The 17,819-nt window shown below is 33.6% G+C and overlaps 1 protein-coding gene across 4 annotated transcripts in view; it reads left to right on the forward strand.

Annotated features, from left to right (window-relative positions):
* The window catches only part of Slco1b3 (solute carrier organic anion transporter family member 1B3), a 73,570-nt gene extending 56,708 nt beyond the window's left edge, over positions 1-16,862 (forward strand). For 2 of the 4 annotated variants that reach the window (XM_015498218.2, XM_048787274.1), the window contains exons 12-15: positions 1,370-1,554; positions 7,428-7,492; positions 8,357-8,474; positions 14,831-16,862. In XM_015498218.2, coding sequence (XP_015353704.1) covers positions 1,370-1,554; positions 7,428-7,492; positions 8,357-8,474; positions 14,831-15,041 — 579 coding nt within the window. In that variant the 3' untranslated portion in view covers positions 15,042-16,862. Of the gene's footprint in view, positions 1-1,369; positions 1,555-3,637; positions 7,494-8,356; positions 8,475-14,830 lie in introns of those variants that run through there. The other 2 variants (XR_001504814.2, XM_015498219.2) reach the window with 2 other exon arrangements.
* Positions 16,863-17,819: the final 957 nt, after the last annotated feature.

The raw sequence follows: 17,819 nt of genomic DNA on the forward strand, positions 1-17,819 counted from the left end.
TTACTTACAATTCTAATTACATGATGGAAAGGCATGAAAAACTTTGAAGAATTAAGCACCCTAGATTCACTGAAGCTGGGCCACAACTTAAGAAACTTGGACAAATATGGCTCAAAGACCATCCTTAAAATCCTACATTTCACATTTGTGGCTACAGTGCCTTTCACTGAGAGGGCACCCATTGAATCCATGGTCTTATTTTGTGCATTTGGTAAAGCCTGGAGAAGGCATATTAGAAAACTCAAGAGAGTTCTGTCTACCTACCATGGTCACATTATCTTCCCTTTTAAAAATTACTACCAAGGTCTTCTCCTAATTTCTTAGTAATAATAACACCTCTCTCTTTACTTTTAATTAACTTTTTATTTTAGAAGAGTTTTTTATTTGCCCCATCTCTTCTGAAGTAAGGATATTTATATCAAAGTTTTGTTTCATTGGCTAATATAGTTGCTCAGTAGAGGAGTCCTCCAATTTTATTCCTAGTTGAAAAACAAGTAACAAAGTAAAAACCCAGGAAAGTAAAGCTTGTTGAATCATGCAAGTATGGATTCAAATTATTCCTCAGTTCTTCCTTTAGTAATTGAACTTAGCAGTAGATTCAAGGTTAACTTCTTTTAAACTTTAGTTTAGCCTAGAATCAGAAAGAATTTTTTAAAGCAACCTGTCTATGAAAATGACTTGCATGATCAAATTTCTAAAATCATATATTTCTAAGCATTCCCTTTCTGTGCTCCAACTGTTAGGACATTCCATTGTGTTGAATCTTTCTGGCCATAATATCTTCTATTTTATTATCTGTCACTATACTTTTGGATGTCAATTTTGCTTATCAAAACAGAATTTCAGCACCCCTGCCTGGCTTCATTTCCCTTGGGCTTTTCTCATTCTTATGGGTAACTCTAGTTTCAATTTTGGGCCCCTCCAAAAACTATTACCTTTCTATATTCTCTAGCGTAATCCTTTTATCAGGGACACTTTGTAGATATTGTCAAAGAGAATGAGTAGTCATAGAAAGTAAAATTGGGCAAAAGAGAAGTATTTGGAAAAATGTGTATAAATGATGAAATTGTATACAGAGAAAAGTATATACAGGAACTTATATACAGAGTCAAGCATTTATTTCTTCAATTATTTCCTAACTTTAAAATTAGAAATGAATTGTTTTAACTGTGAATTGCATTTTCTTATCTAGAAAAAATTCCAGGAAACTATTTTGACTGTATTCTGCAACTGTATTTTTAGAATTTTTTTAAAATGGTAAATATTTTAGTTTGAATGGATAAGATCTCTTTAAATATAATGAAAGGCATCTATAGCATTGTCATATTTTAAAAATGTTTTCTGTAATGTTTCAAAACTGTTTTTTTAGGTCTTTCATAACTGTACTTGTATAGAAGGGTCTAATTTCCAGAACACAAATTATTCAGCCCGTTTGGGTGAATGCCCAAGAGATGATAATTGTAAAAAAAAATATTACTTCTATTTAACTGCACAAGTCGTAAGTTCTGTTTGCAATGCATTGGGATCCGCCTCATTTGTCATGCTGCTTGTGAAGTGAGTATGACTTTTTGAACCACTTTCATATATACTGCACTATAAAGACACCTAATGATATACATATTTTTCATAATGTATCTGGGACCCAAGTTCATATCTTGTTACTTAATTATTCAATAATGCATATTCTTTAGGATTATTGTGATAATTTGATGCTGTAATTAATAATGATTTTGTCTCTGATTCTTCTGACATCTAGATTCCATATTTTCTCCTCTTGCTAAGAATATTAAGACAGAATTATTGACTTTCACTTCAATTGTAAAAGAATCTTTCTAGATTCTAAAAGAATTCTTCATTTTACATTACCTTGTATCCTAGTAGGCCTGTCAGTGTGAATCATCTATTGATTTCATTGAAAGAAAACATTTGGGCACCAGATAGATTTAAGCATCTGGTAGTAACATGCCAAACCTAATTGACTGTGGCTGCTGTAGAAAGAATAATTTTAGGGAGGCAAGAAACAATAAGTGATAAAAGAAGGCTATGCCAGCTGTCCACAAGGTGGGGGTTCATTGATGATGGTGATGGTAAAGGAAGTGGAAAGTGAAAAGTTTGAAATTCAGTCATTTTTTTTATTTTTCTCTTTCCTTCTTTGTTTCTTTGTTCCTTCCTTTGCTTTCTTATTTTTTTTTTTTTTTGGCCAAGGCAAATGGAATTGGATGATAAGTTGGATGTAACATATGAGATAGAGAATTTGAGGATGATTTCAAGGTTTTGGTCCAATATCTGGGAGGCCCATGGTACTACTGGGCAGAAAGAAATCAAAAACTGCAAAGAAACCTAAAGGAGACAGAAGTAAGATTCAGAGGCAGAAGGGCAGAATGTCTCCTTGTCCAAGCTGCCGGCTTCATTTATATCAATAGGTTACATTAGGCCACTGGCATTAGTAGTACATTATTGTTCATTATGTCTTTAGGCAGGTTATAGAGTTAGCAACATTATGCAGCTTATTCCTCAGTTACATACTATAGTTTCAATGTGCACATGTTAGGAGCTTTGTGTAGCTCTCAAGAAAGTCCATCGTTTAAAGCTACTATTATGTGGACAGCTTCAGGTGCCACAGAACTTGGTGAAGCATTGTGGTTGTCTAACAAGAGAGTTTCTTTATTCCAAGGAGCTCTGTGCCTGAGATCAAGGTTGAGGCTCATAAGACTCTAGCACAGAGCCTCCTCATGCAGGGCATTGATATAGCACTAGGCATTGCACATGTATTAGTTATCTTACTAGTTCCTGGAAAAAACTGCAGAATATTCCAATTGTGGGAAAGAAAATGCCTTATTATTTTATTATTCCTTGAAAGTTTTCTCACCAGAGGAAATTCACTGTCTTGTACATTTCCACTGTCAGAACCCTTACAAGAGAGGAACAGGTTGGAGGAAGTGGAGAAGCAAGGACCTGTTCTATCTCTATAAATCTGAGAAACCTGTGAGATATCTAGTGATAGCATTGCATATATAATCTGACATAGAGAAAATAATAAAACACTGGAATCAGAGGCATATTTTTTGGAAGCAGGAACATACAGATGATATTTAAAACTATGACAGTGCTGAGATCTTTCTATTTGAACTCAGAAAGAAAGAAGATCCTAACACCAAGACCCAGGCATTCTAACTTCAGAGATTAAGAACAGGAAGAGAAACCAGTGAAGGAAACTGAGAAAGAAGTTTTATGGGGCATTAGAAACACTAAGAGAGGGCCATGACCCAGAAGCCAGATGAAGAAAGTATTAAGAAGGAGTGTGTGAGCTACTGTGTCCAGGGCTGCTGAGAAATCATAGAGTTAGGGACTAGGAAGTGACCCTTGTATTTCATGATGTGCTGGTAACTGTTAGCCTTAACAAAAATAGTTTATGAAAATAGGAGGATTAAAGGCTGTTTTAAAAAGCATCAAGAGAAAATGCAAGAAAGGAAAATGTACTTAGCCAGTAGAGAAAACTCTTTTAAGAGCAGTGTTATTAAAAAAAAAAAAAAGCAGAAAAAAGATGTGGTAGACAGCAAGGCTGTGACACCAAGAGTTCTGTTTATGTTTAAAGCTAGATATAATAACATGATTGCATGCTGATGACATTTACCAGATAGAGGAGAAGGAAGCTGATAACACAGGAAAGAGAACTTTTACAGAAGAAAGAAGAAGGAAATATGAACAAGAACACCATTTTACTCTGTAATAGAAGGGAAGATAGTCCATGTTGGTAAAGGCAAGTAAATATGTAGTCTTAGTTATGTAAAAATACTAGAATCTTTTTCTAGAATCCTTTTTCTGAAATACTAGAATCCTTTTTCTGAAATAAAAATCAAGGTAATCAGCTGAGCATGAAGAAGAAAAAGTTTGAGATAAGATCAGGAAATGTGAGTGAATAGTCTTGAAGACTGGGAGAAAAAAACAATACATCTGAGAAAATAAACACGTAAAATATAATAGGATTGTATGGGGACACCACCAGGGATTTGTGCTTATGAATTTAAAATTAGCCAAGCCAGTATTTTTTGAATGATTTCCTCCAAACAGCGCAATAGGAAAGGCAGAGGGTAAATGAAAATATTTTTGATTATACAACAAAGAATGAGAGGAACAAAAATGTCCAGCGTGTATGCAAAGGAAACATCATGGTGAGGAAGGAAGTGAAGAGGTGAAAATGGAGACTGTCCATGAAACCATTGGGGGAGTCAAGATTCTGAAGAGTCCAGTGGGGTTCAGGCTGTTTGGGGATAGTATATTACATGGAGTGAATTTAAAATATGGGGGTAGTTATGCGGAGAGGGATGCTCAGAATGGGGAATTAGAAAAGTGTGTACTGATTGGTCTGACTCTAGGGTGGAGGAGACAGGTAAGATCTGGAAGAGAAGAGGTCAAGAAAGTGGAAGATTATTGGGAAGACTGTGTGTGGATATGAAAATAACTAGTAAAGTGGCAGAGAGTTTTAGAAAAAATGAAAGAGAACCTAAAACTAAAATTGTCAAGGAATGATGGGAGTGGTGGTGTGCAAGTCAATTGATACCTTCAACAAGGAGGTTTGGGAATCCGATGTTAGGATATCACAGCTTTTTAGGAGAGCTAGATGGCTTTCAGAGGAGATAGTTGGATCTGAAAGGGGTAAAAAGCACGAGAAGGACACATACATTTCAAGCCCAGCCATACACAAGGTGTGGGAGAAAAACAACCACCTCTTGGAAAGAGAGTCACAGGGAGACAGCAGGCTTTCTTTAGAACAAGAAAGTGGAAGGACTGTGAAGAATGTTAGATCTAACCATTTTGCTAGTGATAGACTACAAATTCCAGTGGGCAAAATGGAAAGACTTAAGTGGTGAAAAAGAAGTAGGATAATGGATGGGATTACAGGCGAAAAGGTGAGAGTCATGATACCTAAAGAAGATCCAAATTTTGGGGATTCTACTGGTAACCCAGGGATGTGAGGCATCATGTAATCTTATGACTAACTAAATATTAACTCTAAATGGCCCAAAAGAGGGCAGTGGGTTTTTTTTAATTTTTTTTTTTTTAGTTGTTGATGGACCTTTATTTTATTCATTATTTATATGCAGTGCTGAGACTCAAACCCAGTGCCTCACACATGTGAGGTAAGCACGCTACCACTGAGCCACCACCCCAGCCTGAGGGTAGAGTTTTTTTTTTTTAACATATATATAAGTGATTTGGATTTGTTTAGGAATAAGCAGAGCTTTGCTTCAATCTTTTGCATACAGGGAGACAAGCATTCCTTATGCTATCTATTGATAGAGTTTTTAGGTCTTACTGATAATCATCTCCAAAAACAATAAATCCTGATGACTGACTGTTAGTAGAACAACGGAGGATCAATTCAAATTGTATTTGTTGTATGTAGAAGACATTCTTCAATCTTTAAATAAAAATAACATATTTAGCTTCTTGGGGTGTTTTCTTGAGAATTCATCCTAAGAGAGGCCCATCAAAATACTGAGATGTTCAACATCAGATATGAGGTCACACTGCAGTGACAAATGCTTTACATGATAATGATGTGAGCATGTGAATATGAGCTTGGGGACAGGGAACATCACTATGTGGCTAGGTGTCAGTGTACATGCCTGTGAATGTAGGACTGTGTGATTGATTGTTATATGCATGTCAATATATCACAGACATTTATCATTTTCACTGAATTGTTGGAGCTTTCAAGCCCTTTTTTAGGAAAATATTATCCCTATGTGTAAGGCATCCCAATTCTGCATGCTCATTCTCTACCTGGGTGAAATTCTAAGTTGATAAAACTTATCATTTTGCCTCTTGTGTTTCTATGTGTGATCCAAGTACACCCTTTGAAAATCAACTATAGTGGGAAAAGGCAGTTCAGGCACTTATCAGACACCTAAGGCAGGAATAAACTGCAATTTCTCCCTTGAGAAATCTTATATTCGAGAGAGACATTTCAATGGACAAGTTAACTTCCCCTTCCTGGGGACTTTTTCTTCTCCCTTATGCATGAAAACACCTCCTTGAATAATAGGCATAGCTTCCATACCCACAGGAGAACTAGCAAAGCATTGCTGCTCTTTTTATCATAGCCAAAGTAATTACAAGTTATTTTTCCTAGTATATATGTTTGATATGTATTTTGTGTTATGCTATATTTAATTTAATTTTTGCCCTGTTTAACTTTATAAGTTCTTGCAAATATTTTTTTTTCTTTTATATGAGGTTTTACTATATTGCCCAGGCTGGTCTTCATCTCCTGGGCTCAAGCAATGCTCCTGCCCCAACCTCCTGAGCAGATACGACTATAGGTGTATGCCACTACACCCAGTTTTCTCTAATACTTTGAGAAGCTCAACAAATAGTAGCTCTCTCGTATGGATTAAGAGGACAGTATATGTGAAAAAAATTGAGGTTCAAAGGGCTAGTTCATTGTATTACAAGATTCTCACAGCACATAAGCACTATTATCCAAAAGAAAGGTTAAATGATTTCTCCAGGTTACTTAGTTGACATGAAATATCATTTATCTCTCTATTCTCCTGAACAAGTACTACTAACGTGACATCCCTGGGAGGTGCTTAATGTTTGTTAAATGATCATGTCTACTTAGCTCTTGGAACAAATAACTCAAGGCAAAGAATTCAATTTTTTATTATTCAATTCAATATTTCAGTTAAAAGTGGGATTTTTGAAATATCCTCACTTCTCCCAACTCAGCCCACCACTTAGTGCTGTCTTATTTAATGTATATTATGTTGTCATGGATGATGGTATCAACAGCTCACTGAACACAGATCAATGTAATTGTGGAAATAACTTTCTAAATGCAAGAGCAAGTGAAATTCTAACCTAGGATACAAATGTTCCCTCTGCTTTTAAGATGATAGTTAAATACACTAGACACTGGAATACAGATAATTTTTTTTACTCTTCTGGCTGCATACATAATTTGTGAAATATATTAGTAAAATTTTCTGTTAATATTAATGACATAAATAAGAGGCAAAAGAGGTCTCCTACTTGTACCCAGGTAACCTAGATAAAAGGATCTGCTCTTTTCCTCTGGGCTGTGTTGACTGAATAGACCCTGTTAAAGATCGTCTTCGTGGGCATCCTAATGTTACTTTTACTACCACTTTCTCACAGGAATTTCATAAGGATTGAATGTAAAACTGTTTGACAAACTGTCTTCAAGTCATAAAATATTAAATAATTAGGGAATAACAATTATTATCACCTAGGAGTTTGCCTTAAAAGATTGAAAATATAATAGTACATGATATAAATAGGGCCATTCACTTGAGGGTTTTCATTTAACTGTGAAGAAAACTGCACTGAGAAACATTTATATTGAACTCAATTTGGTATTTTAAAGATTTTAATGTTTCTTTGTCTTTATCTTATTTCAGAAATGTTCCACCTGAATTGAAATCACTTGCAATGGGTTGCCATTCACTGATTATACGAACACTAGGTATGAGAAATATATTAAATTCAGAATTTGTGTAAAAATTCAAAAACTGAAAGTAATTAATTTGCAATTATAAGAAAGTAGGACTCATTTCTATTTTTGTGGTAAATTAAAAGACTAAGAGATAGAGGAAAGCCAAATGATCTAAATGATAAATTGATTACTGATTCTAGTTAAAGTTAATCTGTTAAGAACAAGGAGTTACATTTGTTTCGCACAGTATGAAACAAAGGTAAGCAGTTCCCAACGCTTTGCTGCCTAGAAATATTTCTTCCAGGTAGGCAGAGTGGAGGATCTTTCTTCTAAATATGATATAGGTAATGTCTAAAGCAGCTTAAGAGTTCTGGGAATTTGGCTAAGCTGAATTTGTGTGAAACAACAGAAATTCACATTAATTGTATAGGTCTGTAAGGCTGGGCAGCCAACTTTGACCAGATGTTAAAAATCCAAAAGGGAATGAACTCAGACTCTAAAATTGGAAAATCAATTCTGTTTCCACTGTTTCAGCAGTTTTTGCCTAAGAAAAATTACATATGAACCAACATTACTAACAACCTCTCTCCTTTATCAGATATCAGTTGATTGATATTATAAGAACAGTTTGCAGATGGATAATGTTCCTTCTTTTTTATTGTATGTTGGGAGGGTGAGGGCAGATAAAAGATGTCTACTATGTTACTTTATAGTGTGACTCTTTGAGATTCCTAATAAAATCTTGATTCTTGCATATATTTAGACCAAATTGATGGAAGAGTCCTACAATTTTTTTTAACGTTTACTTAGTCCAAAATGAATCAATGTAGAGTAACATATAGCTACATTTGAAATGTATTCCTTGAATTGATAGCTTCTCATATGATGTTGCAGGAGGAATGTTAGCTCCAGTATATTTTGGGGCCCTGATTGATAAAACATGTTTGAAGTGGTCCATCAACAGCTGTGGAGCACAAGGGAGCTGTAGGGTATATAATTCTGTATTATTTGGGTAAGTTGTCATATATATATATATTTCATGACTTTTCCTTTGACTATATTAGTATGTAATTTTCAGTATATTAATAAATTAATAATTAAATGAACCATAATTTAATGAACACTTACATTGTCTTCTATATTGTATCAGCCAACCTAGTTTGTCTTTTTAATGTTCATAAGAACTGTAGGAAATTGATGTTTTATATTTTTACCCTTAAATATGAAGAATTTAAGATTCGAGAGTAAAAAGTAACATGTCCAAAAGCTAAGATTTTTGCATATGTTTTGTTATTTAAAAATCTTTTTTGGGGGAAAATATGTATTTCATTGTATTTGGATTCTGTAGGAAGACATATAATGGAGAACTGGGGTTCTGTTCATGCCTAGGGGGAAAAAAGAGGAAAAATGTCTCTATAGTCTTCTATACATTGGGAGAGAAATTTTGTAAGTGCTATAAGAAAAAAACTGGAATGATAATGTGGGAAAAAACCTTGCAATTATATCTTTATGTTTTTCATATTTTTAGTTGTACATGGACACCATAACTTTATTTTATTTATTTTTATTTTTATTTTTTTGTGGTGATGAGGATGGAACCCAGTGCTGCATGTGTGCTAGGCAAGCGCTCTACCACTGAACCACAAACCCAGTCCCTTGCAATGATATCTTAAGCCTTAAATAAAATTAGTTGCAAATTTACATATTGTCTAATTAAAAACTACAAGTATTAGAAGAACTCATTGTAATTTACGTTAAAATTATATGTGAAGCTGGAGTATGTCCTAAGTATGACCCAAACTTCAAAAACCATAAGAGAAAAAAAGATGAAACATTTTTAAAACTCTGCATAAGAAAACTTATTTTAGCAAAGTTCAAAGAAAAAAAGATTAATTTTTAAAAAATTGCAACTTGTGACAAAGACACAAGAAAATGACCTAAATATATAAAGAGTTCTTAAAACCATTATTTGTGCCTACATTTATTATTTCTCTTTTGGATGTTCAGTTGGTCTAGTACTATTTGTTGAAAAGACTGTCTTCATTCTATTATAATGCCTTTGCTCCTTTGTTAAAGATCAGTTGTCCTTTTCTGAGCTCTCTATTCCTTTGATTTATCTATTCTTTCACCAGTACCACACTGTCTTGATTCCTGTAGCTTTATGGTAAGTCTTGAAGTCAGGTATTGTCAGCCCTACAACTTTGTTCTTCAGTATTGTTTTGGCTATTCTGGGTTTTTGCCCCTCTACAAATTTAGAATTTAATTTGTTGACATCCACAAAGTAGTTCACTGGGAATTTGATGGGTTTGTCTTGAGTCTATGGAACAAATCGGGAGAATTAGGCATCTTGACAATATTGAGCGTTCTTGTACAAGAACATAGGATATCTCCCCATTTATTTAGTTCATCTATTTCCTTCATTAGGGTTTTATAGTTTTCTTCATACAGATTTTTTATACACTTCATTAGGTTTGCACTAGTATTTCATTTTGGAACTGCTTATATAAGTGGTAACATGTTTTAAATTTCTAACATGGTATGTAGAAAAATATTGGCATATTAATGATGTATCCTATAACCTTACTATAATCATTTATTACTTCAGGAGAGTTTATATCTATTCTTTAAGACTTTCTACATAAATAACCATGTCATCTCAAATATTTTTTTTCTTTCTTCTCAATCTGTATACATTTTATTTGCTGCTTTTGTTTTGTTTGGTTTGTTTATATTAACTAGACCTTCCAATATAAGATTGAAAAGCAGTGGAGAGGGAACTCACTTTCCTTATTCCTGACTCAGTGGAAAGCTTTCATTCATTTTGCTTACATATAAGCATGCATGAGCATATGTATGCATGTATATATTCCATATAAAATCAAATACATTGTTTCTACCATTTTGAATAAGCTGTTATCTGTTAGATCAATTAAGAATAAGAAAAAGAAAAAAGTTTTTCTTTTACTTTCATTTTTTTTCTGATGCTCTTTCTTTCTTTATATCTACCCAAGTTTCTGATCTTTAGATATGCCTTGACTTACAATGGAGTTCATTGTAAATTGAAAATATTGTAAGTTGCAAATGCATTTAATACATCTTATCCAATATCCAAGACATCATAGCTTAGCCCAGCTTACCTTAAAGGTTCTGAGAACACTTACATTAGCCTACAGATGAGCAGAATTATTTATTACCGAACCCATTTTATATAAAATATTGAATATCTCATGTATGTACACAGATGGTCTTTTTGTAGCCATGAGGGGATGTTAAAACACAAAATGGAATAACCAAAGAATACTAGCAACATAGTACACTGTCTAGTTTTGGTTGTCTACTCTGATAATTGTGGGCTGACCAGAAGCAACAGCTTACTGCTGCTGTTCAGCATCATAAGATAGTATCATACCACATATCACTGGCTCAAGAGGAGATAAAACTTCAAAATGTGATTTCTACTGAATACATATTGCTCTAACATTATTGAAAAGTTGAAAAATAGTAAGCCAAACCATTATAGTAAAGAACTACCTTATATAATTTTCCTTCTCAAAGAAGAACTTATTTAATTGTGGAACCAACCTAGATGCCTTTCAATAGATGAATGGATAAAAAAAACTGTGGTATATATACACAATGGAATGTTACTCAGCATTAAAAGAGAATAAAATCATGGCATTTGCTGGTAAATAGATGGAGTTGGAGAGTATTATGCTAAGTGAATTAAGCCAATTCCAAAAAAACAAATGCTGAATGTTTTCTCTGATAAGTAGTTGCTGACCCATAATAGGTGACGGGGAGAGCTTGGGAGGAATTTTGGATGAGACAAAGGAGAGAGAAGGGAAAGGAGGATGCATGGGGATAGGAAAGAGGGTGGGATGAGATGGACATCATTACCCTAGGTGCATGTATGAAGTCACAAATGGTGTTACTCTACTTTGTGTACAACCAGAGAAATGAAAAATTGTTCTCTTTGTGTGTACTATGAATTAAAATGCTTTCTGCTGTTATGTATAACAAAATAGAATAAATAGCTATTTCTTTTTTAAAAAAGAACTTATTTAATATTTTTGCAAGGCAGGTCTATTAGCAGCACATTCTATAAACTTTTGTCTGGAATGTCTTTATTTCTATGTATTTTTTTGAGATAGGGATATCTAAAATTTTATTTTGATGAATTTTAAATGGATGAATTTCTTTTCTGCCCAATACTTTGAATATTTCACTTCATTTTCTCCTTTCTCACATGGTTTCTGAATAAAAGTCAAAGTAATCTTTACTCCTCTATAGGTAAGTGGTTTTCCCCCTGTTTTCTTTCAGGATATTTTATTTGACTTTCTGTAATTCAAAAATGTTATAATTAGCTATAGTTTATTTAAATTTTTGGTGTTCTCTGAGCTTAGTTGATCTGTAGTTTAGTGTCTGACAATAATTTAGGAAAATCATAAGTCATTATGGTTTCAAACTATTTTTTCTTTCTCTTCTCCATCTAGTATTCCCATTATATATATTTAGATAGTTGTTCCAAGGTTCTTTTTAAAAAATTTTTTATTTGTTATTTTTAGTTATACATGACAGTAGAATGTATTTTGATATATTGTATATATGTGGAGTATAACTTCCCATTCTTGGGGTTGTTCATGATGTGGAGTTACACTGGTCATGTATTCATATGTGAACATAGGATGTTATGTCCAATTCATTCTACTGTCTTTCCCACTGCCATCCCACCTCCGTTTCTCCAATTCCTCATGTCCAATCCAGTAAATGTCCTCCCCTCCCTCTATCCCACCTATTATGAGTCAGCATCTGCGTATCAGAGAGAGCATTTGGCCTTAGGTTTTTTGAGATTGGCTTATTTCACTTACCATGATAATCTCCAGTTCCATCCATTTACTGGCAAATGCCATAAGATCATTATTTATTATAGCTCAGTAATATTCCATGTGTATATATACCATAGTTTCTTTATCTATTTATCTATTGAGGGGCATCTAGGTTGGTTCAATAGCTTAGCTATTGTGAGTTGAGCTGCTATAAAATTGATGTGGCTGTGTCACTAGAGGATGCTAATTTTAAGTCCTTTGGGTACATGCCAAGGAGTGGGATAACTTGGTTAAATGATGATTACATTCCAAGTTTAATGAGGAATCTCCATACTACTTTCCACAGTGGTTGCACCAATTTGCATTCCCAATAGCAATATATCAGTGAACCTTGTTTCCCACATTTTCCTTGCCAATATTTATTATTACTTGTATTCTTGATAACTGCCATTTGACTGGAGTGAGATGAAATCTCAAGTGTAGTTTGAATTTGCATTTCTCTAGATTGCTAGATATGTTGAACATTTTTTTCATATATTTGTTGGCTGATTGTATTTCTTACTTGAAGTGTCTGTTCAGTTCCTTAACCCATTAAATGATTAGGTTATTTGTGGGTTTTTTTTTTTTTTTTGGGGGGGGGGTATTAAGTTTTTTGATTTCTTGATATATCCTAGAGATTAATGCTCTATCTGAGGTGAAGGTGACAAAGATTTTCTCACATTCTATAGGCTCTCTCTTCTCATTTTTTATTGTATCCTTTATTGTGAAGAAGCTTTTTGGTTGATACCATCTGGTTTATTGATTCTTGATTTTACTTCTTGTGTTTTAGGACTCTTGTTGAAAAGTCAGTTCCTAAGCCTACATGGTGGAGAGTTGGGCCTACTTTTCCTTCTAGTAGCACAGGGACTCTGGTCTAAAGCCTAGGGGTTTAATTTCATATTGCTACATATGGATTTCCATTTTTCCAAGCACTGTTTATTGAAGAGGCTATTTTTTCTCCATTATATGTTTGTGATGCATTTGTCTAGTATGAGATAACTGTAGTTATGTGGGTCTGTCTCTGTGTCTCTATCTATTCTGTACCATTGGTCTATAAGTCTATTTTGCTGCCAATACCATGCTGTTTTTGTTACTACTGCTCTGTAGTATAGTTTAAGTTCAGGTATAGTGATGCCAACTGCTTCATTCTCCTTACTAAGGATTGCTTTAGCTATTCTGGGTCTCCTATTTTTCCAGAAGAATTTCATGACTGCTTTTTCTATTTTTATTAAGAACATCATCATAGCCTTAATAAGAATTGCATTAAATCTGTATAGTACTTTTGGTAGTATGGCCATTTTGACAATATTAATTCTGCCTATCTAAGGTCTTCTTCAATTTCTTTAATTAGTGATCTGTAGTTTTCTTTGTAGAGGTCTTTCATCCTCTGTTAAATTGATTCCCAATTATTTTATTTTCTTTGAGGCTATAGTGAATGGGATAGTTTTCCTAATTTCTCTTTTATTTGATTCACCACTGATGTATAGGAACACAATTGATTAATGGGTGTTAATTTTATATCCCGCTACTTTACTGAATTCACTTATGAGTTCTAGAAGTTTTCTGGTGGAATTTTTTGGGTCTTCTAAATATAGAATCATGTAACTGGCAAATAGGGATAGTTTGAGTTCTTCTTTTTCTAGTATTTTCCCTTTAATTTATTTCTTCTAATTGCTATGGCTAATTTCAAGGACTATGTTGAATAGAAGTGGTGAAAGTTCTTGGATATTCTAGGACTTTTTTTTTTTTCGTCTTTTTTCTCTTTCCTTTTTCAGTTTTGAAGTTTCTTTTGAAGTACCTTCAAACTCAGAATTTCTTGTCTCAGCTGTTTCATCAAAGATATTTTTCATTTCTGTTTCAGAATTTTTGACCTCTAGCATTTTTCCCCTTTGGTTCTTAGGAGAATTTCCATCACTCTGCATGAATCACCCATCTATTTCTGCATTCTGCTACTTTATCTATTAGACTCCATAGCAAGTTAATCATAGTTATCTCAAATTCCCATTCTGACAATTCCAACATCCCTGACAATCTATGGCTAGTTTTTAGTCTTTCTCATGTTCTTCAAATTGTTTTTGCCTTTAGTATAGACTTCTGATTTTTTTTCTTGACAGCTAAACATAACTCATTAGGTAAAAGAGACTGTGTAAATAATTCTTTAGGAATATGGTATAAGGTACAGGAGAAGGGGTGCATTTCACAGTGCTATGAAGAAGTTCCAGTTTTTTAGTGGGTCTGGATCTTTGAATTGTGAACTTCAAGCATATTTGTTAGTACCTCCCCCATCTCTTAGGTGGGACAGAATGGTTTTAGGGGATATAGATTTGGATGTTTTTCTTCCTTCCAAAATACCCCAATGAAAGGGTCACTACAATTGTTACCTTTGTAATTTTATACATAATTTCAAAGAAATTTTTTTCCAGTAAAGCCTGCATTCTAGAGAGAAATACGTTATTTTGTAAATGTAAAATGATAATCGAATCTTTTCTATCTCTTTTCATAGATACGTCTACATGGGCTTGATACTACTGTTAAAAGTTCTAGCACTTATTTTATATATTGTATTAATTTATGCCATGAAGAAAAAATATGAAGGAAAAGATACCAAGGCATCAGAAAACAGAGAAAAAATCACTGAAGAACCAAATTTAGAACCTTTAAATAACAATGGATGTGTTGCACCTTCTGGAGTAGTCAAGGAAACACACAATTAAGGGAAGAAAAAGATACTTCTGCTGATTTTCCAAAATACTTTATTGATGCAGTAAGATGCTGTTTTTGAGTTTCTGGTTCTTTCACTGAGAATTCCTGCACTCTACCTATAATGTAAAATTGAATAAGTATATGAATTTGAAACAAACTGTAAATAAAAAGGAATGTAAGGACTCACAATTAGGATATAGGTATGCATTCGTAGTTAAGATTAGAATATATGATCCATATAGATTTAAAGTAAAAGGTTCAGTTAGTATACAATAGAACAAAATGTATTCACTCAGTTAATTGTAACTCTCAATAAATCAAGTGGCTAGAAAATGTGTAGAGGTGAAAAAAGAGGAAAGAAATTAGTAGCCTCAATAAGGAGAAAAACCTGGTATTTAAAAAAAAAAATAACAACAGTTTGGATGATGTCACCCAAGGCTAAAGTCTAGCCTGATGAAGGATTTATGCAATCATGACAATTGCTATTCATGTTAAGTCATATATTTCACAGACTTCATTAATTAAAATTTTGAAATTGTGTTTGATGAACAATCCTGATGCATCTTCTTCCTATTCCCCAATAAAATACTGCTGAAAATAGAGATATTAAAAATTTGCAAGCTCTAATTGTCAGAAAACATATGACAGAATGGAAGTTGCTACTGAGTCCATAGAAATTGAGTAAGAAAAACTGACTTGAGAAAGTAAAGACTGTTTAACAGGTATGTCTTCATTCACCTATCTTTATTTTCTGGCAGAAGTGAAGTCTTCCAGATAACATATAAGCTATCACCATTTTTACATGGATTTTTGTTTGTTCTTTTAGTTGTTTCTGATGCACAAAAAATTATCTTTCACTTTTCTACAAGCAAACCAAGAAGTAAAATGAATGAGAACAAATCCTTGAATATTGTGTGTTCTGGTGACATTGGCTGTAGTAGATTGAATGCTAGAGACAGATTGTAGTTTTTAAAAATTGTCATTGGTTAAAAGTTTTTTGTTTGCCTTAAAAACACCTGTGAATTAAAAAAACATATATAGTCATACACTTGCTCCAAAGATTCTTATTCATAACATCTGATGCAGTCTGGATGTTCCCTTTTAATCTTTTAACTTCAATTTGTAATAAGAGCAGCTCCTGATAAACAGAAGACAAAGCACATGGAAGGAGAAGATGTATCATACAACACAAATATTGTTGTGGAGTAACCAGCACCCCACCAGGGCAGTTTCTTGCTCAAGAGGGGATAAGCGACCTGAGAAAAATAAGAATCTGAAATAGTGAAGATAAAGAGTCAGAGCCAGGAAACAGTTTTAAAGGGGAAGTGGAGAGTCTGATAGTTTCTTCCAGTCCACATAGGAGCTGGAACAGAATGAACTAGGAAATGGCTCAGGTCCTTTATTTAAGGGAGTACATCAAAGGCAGGGATGAGGTTTCAGAGGGAGGAGGCTTCCTTCTGGGTGTGGCAGGGGACTTGCAGCAAACTTCTTGGCAGGCCACACCAATCTCTGAGAGGCTGTGTGTCTATGTGGCTGCAGCAGGTCACCCTATCTGTGGTGCTCTGTAGAACCTTACAGGGCTAGGCAGAATGTCACATGTACCAGGCACTCTCAGACAGCAGGAATGCCGCTGTGAGTGCCCAGATATTAGACTTTCCCACTCAATGGCTTTGATGCTGGTTTTAGTTCTCACACAGTTCACAGGTGGCTTCCCGTAAAATATCAGATGACATGAGTGTTTGCTAGAATCTAAGAATTGGTCTCAAATTTATATCTATTTATCTGTCTGCAGACTGCAAAACTGAGAAAAGATTTATTAAGTAGAAATTTGGGAAAAAAACCCCACATTTTAGTGGGTGCAATATAACAAGTCTTATATTGGTGGGTACAGTATAATAAGTCTTAGTAAAAAGAAAAAAAATATGGAGATATTTTTCAAATATAGTATAGCAAATAAAGGGCAACATCTTGGAATATTTACTTAATAATTATTGAATGTCAACTATTTATCAGACCAAATGAAATTCAAGAATAAGTAAAAACAAAAGAGGACATTCCTTTATTATTTTACACTTTAAATGGGATAAAGAACATTAAAATTTAAATAATAAAAATTATAATTTTATAAAATTTTTTATTTATAAATTTTTATAAATTGTACATTTCAACTTAATGAATGTGATATATGCAATAAAGGAAAATGAACATTAAAAATATCTCATTTTATTTGATCTACTACAGAATCCAAGAATCCAGAATAAATGCTAATCCTTAATTCAATGACATTTTTAAAATAGAAATATAAACCCTAGTGGGGAAAAGACCATAAATTTGGTAGAGAGATAAATAAGGAAAGTTTTCAAGGAAGTAAAATAAGGTAAGTGTGTCATTTAAATATATAGTGAACATAGTGGATGATGAACAAAAAAATCAAATAATTGATGATGAAGTTATATTTGAAATTCTCTGAAACTGTAGAAGATAAAGATAGACACAGAGCGTGAAGAAAGAAGTTAGAAGAGAAATTAAAGCATCAACTTAAGAAATCTGATATTCTTGAGAGAAATCAGAATTGGGAAAGAAGCACTAATCAAAGAAATAATGGAAGAATACCTTCCTTCCTGCTATGAAGAAAGATGAACATATAAATTGAATTTTTTTCATTTGCACTATGTCTTCACACTTCTATCCATTTTTATGCAATGGACCTTTGAAATATTTCTCTCTCCTGAAATGCTTTGTTTCCACTTGAATCCTGCTCAGTGTTTGAATTATCCTTCCTTCAATGT

This window comes from Marmota marmota, unplaced genomic scaffold (assembly GCF_001458135.2).
Source record: "Marmota marmota marmota unplaced genomic scaffold, marMar, whole genome shotgun sequence".
NCBI lineage: Eukaryota > Metazoa > Chordata > Mammalia > Rodentia > Sciuridae > Marmota > Marmota marmota.